Here is a 16,002-nt window from a genome sequence, read left to right as displayed (position 1 = left end):
CACACAGATACACACTGATACACGCAGATACACACAGATACACACTGATACACACAGATACACACAGATACACACAGATACACACTGATACACGCAGATACACGCTGATACACACATATACACACAGATACACACAGATACACGCTGATACACACTGATACACACTGATACACACAGATACACACTGATACACGCTGATACACACATATACACACAGATACACGCTGATACACACAGATACACGCTGATACACACAGATACACGCTGATACACACAGATACACACAGATACACGCTGATACACACAGATACACACAGATACACGCAGATACACACAGATACACGCTGATACACACAGATACACGCTGATACACACAGATACACGCTGATACACACAGATACACACAGATACACGCAGATACACACAGATACACACTGATACACACAGATACACGCTGATACACACAGATACACGCTGATACACACAGATACACACAGATACACGCTGATACACACAGATACACACAGATACACGCTGATACACACAGATACACACAGATACACGCAGATACACACAGATACACGCTGATACACACAGATACACACTGATACACACAGATACACACAGATACACACTGATACACGCAGATACACGCTGATACACACAGATACACGCTGATACACACAGATACACGCTGATACACACATATACCCCCAGATACACGCTGATACACACTGATACACACAGATACACGCAGATACACACAGATACACACTGATACACACAGATACACGCTGATACACACAGATACACGCTGATACACACAGATACACACAGATACACGCTGATACACACAGATACACACAGATACACACAGATACACACAGATACACGCTGATACACACAGATACACACTGATACACACAGATACACACAGATACACACTGATACACACTGATACACACTGATACACACAGATACACACAGATACACACTGATACACGCAGATACACGCTGATACACACAGATACACACAGATACACACAGATACACACAGATACACGCTGATACACACAGATACACGCTGATACACGCTGATACACACAGATACACACAGATACACGCTGATACACACAGATACACACAGATACACGCTGATACACACAGATACACACAGATACACGCTGATACACGCTGATACACACAGATACACACTGATACACACTGATACACACAGATACACACTGATACACACAGATACACACAGATACACACTGATACACGCTGATACACGCTGATACACGCTGATACACGCAGATACACACTGATACACACAGATACACACAGATACACACTGATACACACTGATACACGCTGATACACACTGATACACACTGATACACACTGATACACGCTGATACACGCTGATACACAATACACACTGATACACACATATACACACATATACACGCTGATACACGCTGATACACACAGATACACACAGATACACACTGATACACACAGATACACACTGATACACACTGATACACACAGATACACACTGATACACACAGATACACACAGATACACACAGATACACACAGATACACACTGATACACACAGATACACACAGATACATACATATACACACAAATACATACATATACCCCCAGATACCCCCAGATACACACTGATACACACTGATACACACAGATACACACTGATACACACATATACATACATATACCCCCAGATACACACTGATACACACTGATACACACAGATACACACAGATACACGCTGATACACGCTGATACACACTGATACACAATACACACTGATACACACTGATACACGCTGATACACGCTGATACACGCTGATACACACTGATACACACTACACACTGATACACACATATACACACATATACACGCTGATACACGCTGATACACGCTGATACACACTGATACACACTGATACACACATATACACACATATACACGCTGATACACGCTGATACACGCTGATACACGCTGATACACGCTGATACACGCTGATACACAATACACACTGATACACACAGATACACGCTGATACACAATACACACTGATACACACTGATACACACATATACACACATATACACACATATACACACTGATACACACTGATACACAATACACACTGATACACACTGATACACAATACACACTGATACACACTGATACACACATATACACGCCGATACACACAGATACACACAGATACACACAGATACACACTGATACATACAGATACACACAGATACACACAGTTACACACTCATACACACTGATACAAGCTGATACACACAGATACATACTGATACATACAGATACACACAGTTACACACTGATACACAGATATACATACAGATACATACAGATACCCCCAGATACACACTGATACACACTGATACACACAGATACACACTGATACACACAGATACACACAGATACACACTGATACATACAGATACACACAAATACATACATATACCCCCAGATACACACTGATACACACTGATACACACTGATACACACAGATACACACTGATACACACTGATACACACTGATACACACTGATACACACAGATACACACTGATACACACTGATACACACTGATACACACAGATACACACAGATACACACAGATACACACTGATACACACAGATACATACAGATACACACAAATACATACATATACCCCCAGATACACACTGATACACACAGATACACACTGATACACACATATACATACATATACCCCCAGATACACACTGATACACACAGATACACACAGATACACACAGATACACACAGATACACACTGATACACACAGATACACACTGATACACACAGATACACACAGATACACACAGATACACACAGATACATACAGATACACACTGATACACACTGATACACACTGATACACACTGATACACACTGATACACACAGATACACACAGATACACACTGATACACACTGATACACACTGATACACACAGATACATACAGATACACACAGATACACACAGATACACACTGATACACACTGATACACACAGATACACACTGATACACACAGATACACACTGATACACACAGATACATACAGATACACACAAATACATACATATACCCCCAGATACACACTGATACACACTGATACACACTGATACACACAGATACACACTGATACACACATATACCCCCAGATACACACTGATACACACAGTTACACACAGATACACACTGATACACACATATACCCCCAGATACACGCCGATACACACCGATACACACTGATACACAGATATACACACTGATACATACAGATACACACAGATACACACAGTTACACACTCATACACACTGATACACATATATACACACTGATACATACAGATACACACAGATACACACAGTTACACACTCATACACACTGATACACAGATATACACACTGATACATACAGATACACACAGTTACACACTGATACACACAGATACATACAGATACACGCTGTGTCTGGGTTGTGATCGTTAACCTCCAGATGTAAACAAACATCAGCCTCACCTGTCTGCGTCATCAAACTGCCCAGGGACCGACATCACGTGACGCTCTGAACCTTTAATTAAAACTGAAGTGAAACCCGGTCTGAAACCCGGTCTGAAACCCGGTCTAAACTGATCCAAACTCGATCTAAACCGATCTAAACAAACGGCCTCAGAGCATGGCAGCGTGCTGTCTTTACTTCCGGGTCGACACACGTGTCTACGGTGAAAGAAGAGGCTGTTTCCGCGAATGACGCTGGCTGCTGCCCTAGTACTACTAATGACACCAACTAAGAGTGTAGAAGAAGAAAACTGTAATTAGTGATGGATTAATGTCTATAAAGAGGTTTTTAAACTGTACTAATAACCTTCACATATTTCCATTAAAACACATTCTTCATATTTAAAGGGACCGAACAGCTCCGAGGCTCTTACGCTGAAAATCCCCGACAGGAAGTGACGTCAAGCGGAGCGTTAGCTCCATGCTGCCCGCTGCTGATTCTACCTATTGTTATTAGGTATTTAAGGTATTCTTTAATATTCAAGGTGTTATTGAAGAGACTTCAGGATGGCTACGGAGCTGGAGCGGACCCCCCGCTGCCTGCTGGTCTCTGAGAGGTCCGGGTTCCTGCAAGAGAACAACCGCCTGCTCTCTCAGCAGCTCAACTTCAACTACAAGGTGAGACACAGGTGGGTATGCAGCTATACAGACAGCTATACAGACAGGTATATAGACAGGTACAGGTGTAGACCAGAGACCAGAGATTGTATATAGGTGTGTTTAAGTTCTGAAATCCATTAACGACAGATGTTACCTGTGCAGGTGTCTCAGAAACATTAACTGTTAGATGTGCAGGTGTCCGTGCTGCTGCCGGACTGTGGCTCCGCCCCCTCTCATCTGGACGCTGTGCTGGACGGCCTGAACCCTTTCTACCTGATCAGAGATCTGCCGGTCCACGAGCTGCTGGAGACCCCCTCCCTGCAGGGTGAGGCAACATCTATATATATATATATTAGGGGTGTAACGGCTCACAAACATTTCGGTTCGGTACGTACCTTGGTTTTTAGGTCACGGTTCGGTTCGGTACGTTTTCAGTGCAGCAGAAAAAATTATCACAAAACATAAAATATCTTTTTTTATTTTTTTTATTATTATTAAACTTTGAATAATGTATTCACTCAAATAAATACAAAATATGGTAAAATAAACATTAAGGTGCAGCATTTCGATGAACTCAAATTATCTGTATCTGAACTTTACTGTACTCGTACCTCAGTGTTTCCCACAGACTTTAAAAATACTTGGGGGGGTGGTGGTAGCGGGGGGGGGGGGGGGGTTGAGGTGACATGCAACAACAACAACAACAACAACAACATGAACCTGAACCTTTCTGTTGGTCGCTTGTTAGCAGACCCTTCACGCGATGGCAGAGCGAACAGGTACACAGCCAGACCACATCATGTAGACAGCCAGTCCCCCTGTGTGAGGCAGACCACATCATGTAGACAGCCAGTCCCCCTGTGTGAGCCAGACCACATCATGTAGACAGCTAGTCCCCCTGTGTGAGGCAGACCACATCATGTAGACAGCCAGTCCCCCTGTGTGAGCCAGACCACATCATGTAGACAGCCAGTCCCCCTGTGTGAGGCAGACCACATCATGTAGACAGCCAGTCCCCCTTTGAGGCAGACCACATCATGTAGACAGCCAGTCCCCCTGTGTGAGGCAGACCACATCATGTAGACAGCCAGTCCCCCTGTGTGAGGCAGACCACATCATGTAGACAGCCAGTCACCCTGTGAGACAGACCACATCATGTAGACAGCCAGTCCCCCTGTGAGGCAGACCACATCATGTAGACAGCCAGTCCCCCTGTGTGAGGCAGACCACATCATGTAGACAGCCAGTCCCCCTGTGTGAGGCAGACCACATCATGTAGACAGCCAGTCCCCCTGTGTGAGGCAGACCACATCATGTAGACAGCCAGTCCCCCTGTGTGAGGCAGACCACATCATGTAGACAGCCAGTCCCCCTGTGTGAGGCAGACCACATCATGTAGACAGCCAGTCCCCCTGTGAGGCAGACCACATCATGTAGACAGCCAGTCCCCCTGTGTGAGGCAGACCACATCATGAAGACAGCCAGTCCCCCTGTGAGACAGACCACATCATGTAGACAGCCAGCCACCCTGTGTGAGGCAGACCACATCATGTAGACAGCCAGTCCCCCTGTGTGAGGCAGACCACATCATGTAGACAGCCAGTCCCCCTGTGTGTGCAGACCACATCATGTAGACAGCCAGTCCCCCTGTGAGGCAGAACACATCATGTAGACAGCCAGTCCCCCTGTGAGGCAGACCACATCATGTAGACAGCCAGCCACCCTGTGTGAGGCAGACCACATCATGTAGACAGCCAGTCCCCCTGTGTGAGGCAGACCACATCATGTAGACAGCCAGTCCCCCTGTGTGAGGCAGACCACATCATGTAGACAGCCAGTCCCCCTGTGAGGCAGACCACATCATGTAGACAGCCAGTCACCCTGTGTGAGGCAGACCACATCATGTAGACAGCCAGTCCCCCTGTGTGAGGCAGACCACATCATGTAGACAGCTAGTCCCCCTGTGTGAGGCAGACCACATCATGTAGACAGCCAGTCCCCCTTTGAGGCAGACCACATCATGTAGACAGCCAGTCCCCCTGTGAGGCAGACCACATCATGTAGACAGCCAGTCCCCCTTTGAGGCAGACCACATCATGTAGACAGCCAGTCCCCCTGTGAGGCAGACCACATCATGTAGACAGCCAGTCCCCCTGTGAGGCAGACCACATCATGTAGACAGCCAGTCCCTCTGTGAGGCAGGCCACATCATGTAGACAGCTAGTCCCCCTGTGTGAGGCAGACCACATCATGTAGACAGCCAGTCCCCCTGTGTGAGGCAGACCACATCATGTAGACAGCCAGTCCCCGTGTGAGGCAGACCACATCATGTAGACAGCCAGTCCCCCTGTGTGAGGCAGACCACATCATGTAGACAGCCAGTCCCCCTGTGTGAGCCAGACCACATCATGTAGACAGCCAGTCCCCCTGTGAGGCAGACCACATCATGTAGACAGCCAGTCCCCCTGTGTGAGGCAGACCACATCATGTAGACAGCCAGTCCCCCTTTGAGGCAGACCACATCATGTAGACAGCCAGTCCCCCTGTGAGGCAGACCACATCATGTAGACAGCCAGTCCCCCTGTGTGAGGCAGACCACATCATGTAGACAGCCAGTCCTCCTGTGAGGCAGACCACATCATGTAGACAGCCAGTCCCCCTGTGAGGCAGAACACATCATGTAGACAGCCAGTCCCCCTGTGAGGCAGACCACATCATGTAGACAGCCAGTCCCCCTGTGAGGCAGACCACATCATGTAGACAGCCAGTCCCCCTGTGAGGCAGACCACATCATGTAGACAGCCAGTCCCCCTGTGTGAGGCAGACCACATCATGTAGACAGCCAGTCCCCCTGTGAGGCAGAACACATCATGTAGACAGCCAGTCCCCCTGTGAGAGGCAGACCACATCATGTAGACAGCCAGTCCCCCTGTGAGGCAGACCACATCATGTAGACAGCCAGTCCCCCTGTGTGAGGCAGACCACATCATGTAGACAGCCAGTCCCCCTGTGTGAGGCAGACCACATCATGTAGACAGCCAGTCCCCCTTTGAGGCAGACCACATCATGTAGACAGCCAGTCCCCCTGTGAGGCAGACCACATCATGTAGACAGCCAGTCCCCCTGTGTGAGGCAGACCACATCATGTAGACAGCCAGTCCTCCTGTGAGGCAGACCACATCATGTAGACAGCCAGTCCCCCTGTGTGAGGCAGACCACATCATGTAGACAGCCAGTCCCCCTGTGAGGCAGAACACATCATGTAGACAGCCAGTCCCCCTGTGTGAGGCAGACCACATCATGTAGACAGCCAGTCCCCCTGTGAGGCAGACCACATCATGTAGACAGCCAGTCCCCCTGTGAGGCAGACCACATCATGTAGACAGCCAGTCCCCCTTTGAGGCAGACCACATCATGTAGACAGCCAGTCCCCCTGTGTGAGGCAGACCACATCATGTAGACAGCCAGTCCCCCTGTGTGAGGCAGACCACATCATGTAGACAGCCAGTCCCCCTTTGAGGCAGACCACATCATGTAGACAGCCAGTCCCCCTGTGAGGCAGACCACATCATGTAGACAGCCAGTCCCCCTGTGTGAGGCAGACCACATCATGTAGACAGCCAGTCCTCCTGTGAGGCAGACCACATCATGTAGACAGCCAGTCCCCCTGTGTGAGGCAGACCACATCATGTAGACAGCCAGTCCCCCTGTGAGGCAGAACACATCATGTAGACAGCCAGTCCCCCTGTGTGAGGCAGACCACATCATGTAGACAGCCAGTCCCCCTTTGAGGCAGACCACATCATGTAGACAGCCAGTCCCCCTGTGAGGCAGAACACATCATGTAGACAGCCAGTCCCCCTGTGAGGCAGACCACATCATGTAGACAGCCAGTCCCCCTTTGAGGCAGACCACATCATGTAGACAGCCAGTCCCCCTGTGAGGCAGAACACATCATGTAGACAGCCAGTCCCCCTTTGAGGCAGACCACATCATGTAGACAGCCAGTCCCCCTGTGAGGCAGACCACATCATGTAGACAGCCAGTCCCCCTGTGAGGCAGAACACATCATGTAGACAGCCAGTCCCCCTGTGAGGCAGAACACATCATGTAGACAGCCAGTCCCCCTGTGAGGCAGAACACATCATGTAGACAGCCAGTCCCCCTGTGAGAGGCAGACCACATCATGTAGACAGCCAGTCCCCCTGTGAGGCAGACCACATCATGTAGACAGCCAGTCCCCCTGTGAGAGGCAGACCACATCATGTAGACAGCCAGTCCCCCTGTGAGGCAGACCACATCATGTAGACAGCCAGTCCCCCTTTGAGGCAGACCACATCATGTAGACAGCCAGTCCCCCTGTGAGGCAGAACACATCATGTAGACAGCCAGTCCCCCTGTGAGGCAGACCACATCATGTAGACAGCCAGTCCCCCTGTGAGGCAGAACACATCATGTAGACAGCCAGTCCCCCTGTGAGGCAGACCACATCATGTAGACAGCCAGTCCCCCTGTGTGAGGCAGACCACATCATGTAGACAGCCAGTCCCCCTGTGTGAGGCAGACCACATCATGTAGACAGCCAGTCCCCCTGTGTGAGGCAGACCACATCATGTAGACAGCCAGTCCCCCTGTGTGAGGCAGACCACATCATGTAGACAGCCAGTCCCCCTGTGAGGCAGACCACATCATGTAGACAGCCAGTCCCCCTGTGTGAGGCAGACCACATCATGAAGACAGCCAGCCACCCTGTGTGAGGCAGACCACATCATGTAGACAGCTAGTCCCCCTGTGTGAGGCAGACCACATCATGTAGACAGCTAGTCCCCCTGTGTGAGGCAGACCACATCATGTAGACAGCCAGTCCCCCTGTGTGAGGCAGACCACATCATGTAGACAGCCAGTCCCCCTTTGAGGCAGACCACATCATGTAGACAGCCAGTCCCCGTGAGGCAGACCACATCATGTAGACAGCCAGTCCCCCTGTGAGGCAGACCACATCATGTAGACAGCCAGTCCCCCTGTGAGGCAGACCACATCATGTAGACAGCTAGTCCCCCTGTGTGAGGCAGACCACTTGGCCATCGGGAACCCCCCCCGGTCCTCTCGATGGCCTGTCCGGGACTGGGTACAGGAGGTGTAGAGCGGGGGATCATTGTCCACAAGTTAATCGATCGCAGATGGCGTCGTGGTCACGGACGAATAAAAAAACTAAACTAAATGGGTCGTGAAATATACTTGTGCGGCCCGTCCAGGTATAATCTATGTGTGGGAAACCCTGTACCTCAGCAGACAGCTTGACATTAGGACTTGCTTGTTGTTGTATTTTCATGTTTTTTAAAGAAAGATGAACTTGTCCACATTGCTTGCTGAAAGAGCAGATCTGCTGGCACTAACAATGTCTCCTGCTGTGGAGAACACCCTCTCTAGGGACAGAGGTAGCAGATACAGCCAGGTAGCGCTTTGCTAACATGGCAACATAAGGATGGTGTTTGTAATAGCTTTGGCTCGGTCTGAACTTGTTGCGAGTGGTGGAGGCTTAAATGCTAGCGGGAGTTGGGTTTGCACTTCAGTCTTTTTTCTTTTGGTACCGGTGATATTCACGTTCGGGTGATGCCTTTTCAAATGAGTGTGCAAGTTTGATGTATTGCCAGCCGCGTAACCAATGTTAGTTGAACAATGCCGACAAACAGCTTTGGTTCGGTCCACCTGTCTTTGTCCGTCATCCTTGTACGTAACTGCGAAACCAAAATGTTCCCAAACCGGAGACTTCAATGATGCTGGAGGATTTTTGAGCTCAACTTTATCTGCGTTCGCCATTTCGACAGGTCCTCAAATTACTGACTACATTTGAACGCATCCCTGTGACCAGCTCTCATAGTATGCCTCTCGTCCAATGAAATGACTTGCTCGCTCTATGATGCGTTGAACCCAATGTGAGCAAATTACTCTGAATGCTGCGACGCAGCACCTGAGATTACTTCCAAGAAGTTGTTCACGTTCTCAATTCTTTACGTTTAGCGTTATATTAGTTCGGTACACTTCGGTACACACGTGTACCGAACCGAAGGGCCCGTACCGTTACACCCAGGGCTCGACATTAAGGACTGCCCGATGGCCCGGGGCCATCTAGTATTTAGCTCGGGCAATGAAGCCTCAGCTGCTGGTTGCCCGATCGGGTAATCTATTATGCCAGTATCATGCAGCTCGCAGATCAGTAATGAGTGACCCGACAGTAAAACTAAACATATGTATAACTAGTTACGGTAGTTTGAGAGGTCATTAAAATAGCTACGTGTGATATTCTAACCTGGAGTTTGTGTTTTGTCCGCTCACCGCTGCATGTGATCCTGCAGAGCTGCGTGTGGACTCGTCAGCAGCAGCTGATCTCTCTCTCCCGTCAGATTAGACTTCACTCGCGTTTATGTCCATATCGATCAGATCCAGCTAGTTCTAGCTAATGATAGGACTACCTGCTTATTAAAACACACCTAAACAATAAGTGTTGCTATGCAACCGGGTGAGGCCACAAAGTATAGCGCAGCATTATGCATTTGTTTACATGCCTACCGGAACCCCGAGGCATTACCAACAGATCAACGCACAATCAACCCATACAGGACATCTCTTTCTCCACATTACGTGTTACACATTAGAATTGACTCTTTAGTCTGTCACATACTCTTCTTCTCTGTCACATACTCTTCTTGTCTGTCACATACTCTTCTTGTCTGTCACATGTTCTTCTTGTCTGTCACATACTCTTCTTCTCTGTCACATACTCTTCTTCTCTGTCACATACTCTTCTTCTCTGTCACGTACTCTTCTTGTCTGTCACATACTCTTCTTCTCTGTCACATACTCTTCTTCTCTGTCACATACTCTTCTTCTCTGTCACATACTCTTCTTCTCTGTCACATACTCTTCTTGTCTGTCATATACTCTTCTTGTCTGTCACATACTCTTCTTGTCTGTCACATACTCTTCTTCTCTGTCACATACTCTTCTTGTCTGTCACATACTCTTCTTCTCTGTCACATACTCTTCTTCTCTGTCACATACTCTTCTTGTCTGTCACATACTCTTCTTCTCTGTCACATACTCTTCTTGTCTGTCACATACTCTTCTTCTCTGTCACATACTCTTCTTGTCTGTCACATACTCTTCTTCTCTGTCACATACTCTTCTTGTCTGTCACATACTCTTCTTCTCTGTCACATACTCTTCTTCTCTGTCACATACTCTTCTTGTCTGTCACACAAGTGGCCCAACTGAAGCGGTATTGCGCTAAAGGGAAATTATTTTGACCGTAGAGATTTAGATTTGCCGGCTAACGGGAACTCTGACGTCCCCATGTTGTGTCCTTCGCGTATGCGCTCGGCTCCTCTCGACTGCTGCTCGGGTCTGCTCGGTCAGCTTCCGGATGAGGAAGCATTCGTTCGACCAACTTACAGTAGATAACATTACAACCATTTTGAACAGGGGCCATAATAGTGTCAATAATGTTTGTTTTGGCAGTTACAACTGAATGTAATGCTTTCTACTTTTCTACATCTGGGAAGGCATTTGCCTTCATCAGATGGAAAGTGTCTTGACCAACAACTGAAGTATTTCTTATAGCTATGCAGGACATGCAAGAGAGCAAACACAAACAAGAACAAACAAACAAGTGAAATCAAGAATCAAATAGAAATTGTAGAATATAATATTGTGGTGGTTCATCTTATAATTCAGTCTAGAGAGAATGCACCAGACAGCATCTAAGACCTGCTAACATCTAAGTGTTCTAGGGGGAGGCCCCCCAAACCCTTCGTGCCATTTCGTCCGCACGCATTTTTCAGGGCAATCTCTATTGGGCTCAGGGCCATCTCCCAAAATCCTTAACGTCATGCACTGGTTACACCCCTAATATATATACATGTACTTATATACATGTACACACACACCCTCCCTGCAGTGTGATGCAACATCTATATATATATATATATATACATATACTTTTATATATATATGTTGAATCGCATCTTATCGAACTGTATCACATGTATACATGTACATACATACGTATGTATACATGTATACATGTGTACATACATACGTATGTATACATGTATACATGTATATATGTACATGCATATATGTATACATGTATATATGTATACATGTACATGTATACATGTATATATGTATGTATCAGTGATATATCTATAATACATGTCACCTGTTCAGGAGTGAGCGCTCTGTCCTACAGGACGAGGCTCGATGAAGACAACTGTGTGGCTCTGCTGCCAAACGGTAAGCCTGTCTGTCTCTCACCTGTCTGTCTCTCTCCTGTCTCTCTCTCTCTCTCTCTCACCGGTCTGTCTCTCCTCACCTATCTGTCTCTCTCACCTGTCTCTCTCTCACCTGTCCCTCTCTCACACCTGTCTGTCTCTCACCTGTCTCTCTCTCACCTGTCTCTCTCTCTCACCTGTCTCTCTCTCACCTGTCTTTCTCTCTCACCTGTCTTTCTCTCTCACCTGTCTGTCTCTCTCACCTGTCTTTCTCTCTCACCTGTCTCTCTCTGACCTGTCTCTCTCTCACCTGTCTTTCTCTCTCACCTGTCTGCGGGTCACCTGTCTCTCTCTGACCTGTCTCTCTCTCACCTGTCTGCAGGTCACCTGTCTGTCTCTCTCACCTGTCTGTCTCTCTCACCTGTCTTTCTCTCTCACCTGTCTCTCTCTGACCTGTCTCTCTCTCACCTGTCTTTCTCTCTCACCTGTCTGCGGGTCACCTGTCTCTCTCTGACCTGTCTCTCTCTCACCTGTCTGTCTCTCTCACCTGTCTTTCTCTCTCACCTGTCTGTCTCTGACCTGTCTCTCTCTCACCTGTCTTTCTCTCTCACCTGTCTGCGGGTCACCTGTCTCTCTCTGACCTGTCTCTCTCTCACCTGTCTGCAGGTCACCTGTCTGTCTCTCTCACCTGTCTGTCTCTCTCACCTGTCTTTTTCTCTCACCTGTCTGTCTCTCACCTGTCTGCGGGTCACCTGTCTCTCTCTCACCTGTCCCTCTCTCACACCTGTCTGTCTCTCACCTGTCTGTCTCTCACCTGTCTCTCTCTCACCTGTCTCTCTCTCTCACCTGTCTCTCTCTCACCTGTCTTTCTCTCTCACCTGTCTTTCTCTCTCACCTGTCTGCAGGTCACCTGTCTCTCTCTCACCTGTCTCTCTCTCACCTGTCTCTCTCTCACCTGTCTTTCTCTCTCACCTGTCTCTCTCTCACCTGTCTGTCTCTCACCTGTCTGTCTCTCACCTGTCTGTCTCTCACCTGTCTTCCTCTCACCTGTCTCTCTCTCACCTGTCTGCAGGTCACCTGTCTCTCTCACCTGTCTGTCTCTCACCTGTCTGTCTCTCACCTGCCTCTCTCTCACCTGCCTCTCTCTCACCTGTCTCTCTCTCTTACCTGTCTTTCTCTCTCTCTCTCACCTGTCTCTCTCTCTCACCTGTCTGTCTCTCTCCCACCTGTCTCTCTCACCTGTCTCTCTCACCTGTCTCTCTCTCACCTGTCTCTCTCACCTGTCTCTCTCGCTCACCTGTCTTTCTCTCTCACCTGTCTGCCTCTCACCTGTCTGTCTCTCTCACCTGTCTCTCTCTCACCTGTCTCTCTCTCACCTGTCTGTCTCTCTCACCTGTCTGTCTCTCGCCTGTCTGTCTCTCACCTGCCTCTCTCTCACCTGTCTCTCTCTCACCTGTCTCTCTCTCACCTGCGTTTCTCTCACCTGCGTCTCTCTCAGCTGTCTCTCTCTCTTACCTGTCTGTCTCTCACCTGTCTCTCTCTCACCTGTCTCTCTCTCACCTGTCTCTCTCTCACCTGCTTCTCTCTCAGCTGTCTCTCTCTTACCTGTCTGTCTCTCTCTCTCACCTGTCTCTCTCTCTCACCTGTCTCTCTCTCTCACCTGTCTTTCTCTCTCACCTGTCTGCCTCTCACCTGTCTCTCTCTCTCTCACCTGTCTGCCTCTCACCTATCTCTCTCTCACCTGTCTGCAGGTCACCTGTCTCTCTCTCTGGATAAGGACTCCTTTGAGTTGTTGGGGGTTGAAGGGAAGCCGTCCAGGTTCAGCCACAAGAGGAACATCAGATACGGTCCGTTCATGATGTGTGTACCGTATACGGGGCGTTCTACTTATCTACTCTAATCAGTGGTGAACCGTGTCCATCACACCTGGACCTTCTGTAGACACCCCCCCCCCCCCCCTCCATTGTAATGTCCGTCTTTTCACTGAATTGTCGTCTTGAAAAGGGTACTCACAACAATTGCGCGACAACTTCATCTTCACCTGTTGCACTTCCAACAACTTCTGCTTCGTCTCATTCATCTATCTCTGTCTCGAGCCAGTGAACTAGCGGGCCTTCTAGAGCACCTGGAACCGAGGGGAACTCTGAAAGAACACGCCCATTGGCTACAAATCAATATCTGATTGGTTGATCAAACTGTCAGTCCAAACGTACGCTCTCATTCAGTGCAACGGCCAGGGCCTTCTATCAAGGATGTAGAATACCTTGTTGAAGGATATTCTACCCAGAGACCCAGAACAAGGTCTGATTGGTTGCTTTCTTTTCTAACAGAAAACTACTGAAGTAGTGCATGGTCCGAGAAGGACAAACAAATCAACGTAACACTGTAATATTACAGATCAACAACACAGATACCATTCTCATTTATTCATTTTATATACATTTTATTACATTTTATTACATTTTATTACATTTTATTACATTTTATTTATATAATTAAATTGATGTTTTGTTTGTTTTATCTGAGTGTTCCAGGGTATTCTCTGAATACCTTGAAGGCCCTGACGGTTCGCCACTGACTCTAATTAGTGCAAAGTGTGGTCCCACAACAAGAACAACGATTTAACAAAACCATGAAGTATTCAGACATAGATATTTACTAAGAATATGTTATGGTCTATTCAAACACAAGGCATTCCATGAGATATAGTGATAATATACAAAAACATCATTTATAGGGAAGTAGCTGTCCCCAACCCTCACATCTACATTTCAGGTTCTGTTAATAACTCTTAAAACATTTTATTAAATGTTTTTGAATGGTGTATTTAGAAGATCTTTATGGTTACATTCAAACAGAATTTGGAATATTTAGATTTATTGTGGGTTTAATTTTTTTATAAAAAAACTATACTCAAAAGATCATGTCCCCAGTTTATGTCACTACCGAAACACGAGGGGTTTTAGTCCAATGGTTGAGCCTAGTTTTAGTCCAATGGTTGAGCCTGGTTTTATTCCAATGGTTGATCCTAGTTTTAGTCCAATGGGTGAGTCTGGTTTTAGTCCAATGGCTGAGTCTGGTTTTAGTCCAATGGCTGAGCCTGGTTTTAGTCCAATGGCTGGGCCTGGTTTTAGTCCAATGGCTGAGCCTGGTTTTAGTCCAATGGCTGGGCCTGGTTTTAGTCCAATGGTTGAGCCTAGTTTTAGTCCAATGGCTGAGCCTAGTTTTAGTCCAATGGCTGAGCCTGGTTTTAGTCCAATGGTTGAGCCTAGTTTTAGTCCAATGGCTGAGCCTAGTTTTAGTCCAATGGTTGAGCCTAGTTTTAGTCCAATGGTTGAGCCTAGTTTTAGTCCAATGGCTGAGCCTAGTTTTAGTCCAATGGCTGAGCCTGGTTTTAGTCCAATGGTTGAGCCTAGTTTTAGTCCAATGGCTGAGCCTAGTTTTAGTCCAATGGCTGAGCCTG

At 47.5% G+C, this 16,002-nt stretch overlaps 2 protein-coding genes and 1 long non-coding RNA gene across 4 annotated transcripts in view; 1 reads left to right on the top strand and 2 right to left on the bottom strand.

Annotated features, from left to right (window-relative positions):
- Positions 1-3,809, bottom strand: part of riok1 (RIO kinase 1 (yeast)) — a gene marked incomplete at its 3' end in the record, with an annotated part of 30,515 nt that extends 26,706 nt beyond the window's left edge. The window contains exon 1 of the mRNA XM_079651093.1: positions 3,628-3,809. Coding sequence (XP_079507219.1) covers positions 3,628-3,662 — 35 coding nt within the window. The remainder of the gene's footprint in view (positions 1-3,627) is intronic.
- A 228-nt stretch (positions 3,810-4,037) lies between these two features.
- Positions 4,038-16,002, top strand: part of rpp40 (ribonuclease P/MRP 40 subunit) — a 19,532-nt gene continuing 7,567 nt past the window's right edge. Inside the window, exons 1-4 of one of the 2 annotated variants that reach the window (XM_079650553.1) lie at positions 4,038-4,284; positions 4,462-4,591; positions 12,496-12,561; positions 14,291-14,386. In XM_079650553.1, the coding sequence (XP_079506679.1) occupies positions 4,174-4,284; positions 4,462-4,591; positions 12,496-12,561; positions 14,291-14,386 (403 nt within the window). In that variant the 5' untranslated portion in view covers positions 4,038-4,173. The remainder of the gene's footprint in view (positions 4,285-4,461; positions 4,592-12,495; positions 12,562-14,290; positions 14,387-16,002) is intronic. The other variant, XM_079650554.1, reaches the window with a different exon arrangement.
- Positions 13,492-14,342, bottom strand: LOC307019554. Its single transcript, XR_013802682.1, has 3 exons — positions 14,232-14,342; positions 13,820-14,182; positions 13,492-13,778 (listed from the first exon to the last, which is right to left on the bottom strand). It is a non-coding gene; the product is annotated as an uncharacterized lncRNA (long non-coding RNA).

This window comes from Notothenia rossii (genome assembly GCF_949606895.1).
Source record: "Notothenia rossii genome assembly, chromosome: 9".
In the NCBI taxonomy this organism is placed as follows: domain Eukaryota; kingdom Metazoa; phylum Chordata; class Actinopteri; order Perciformes; family Nototheniidae; genus Notothenia; species Notothenia rossii.
Note: the sequence above shows the minus strand (reverse complement) of the source record. Positions and strands in the feature narration are given on the sequence as shown.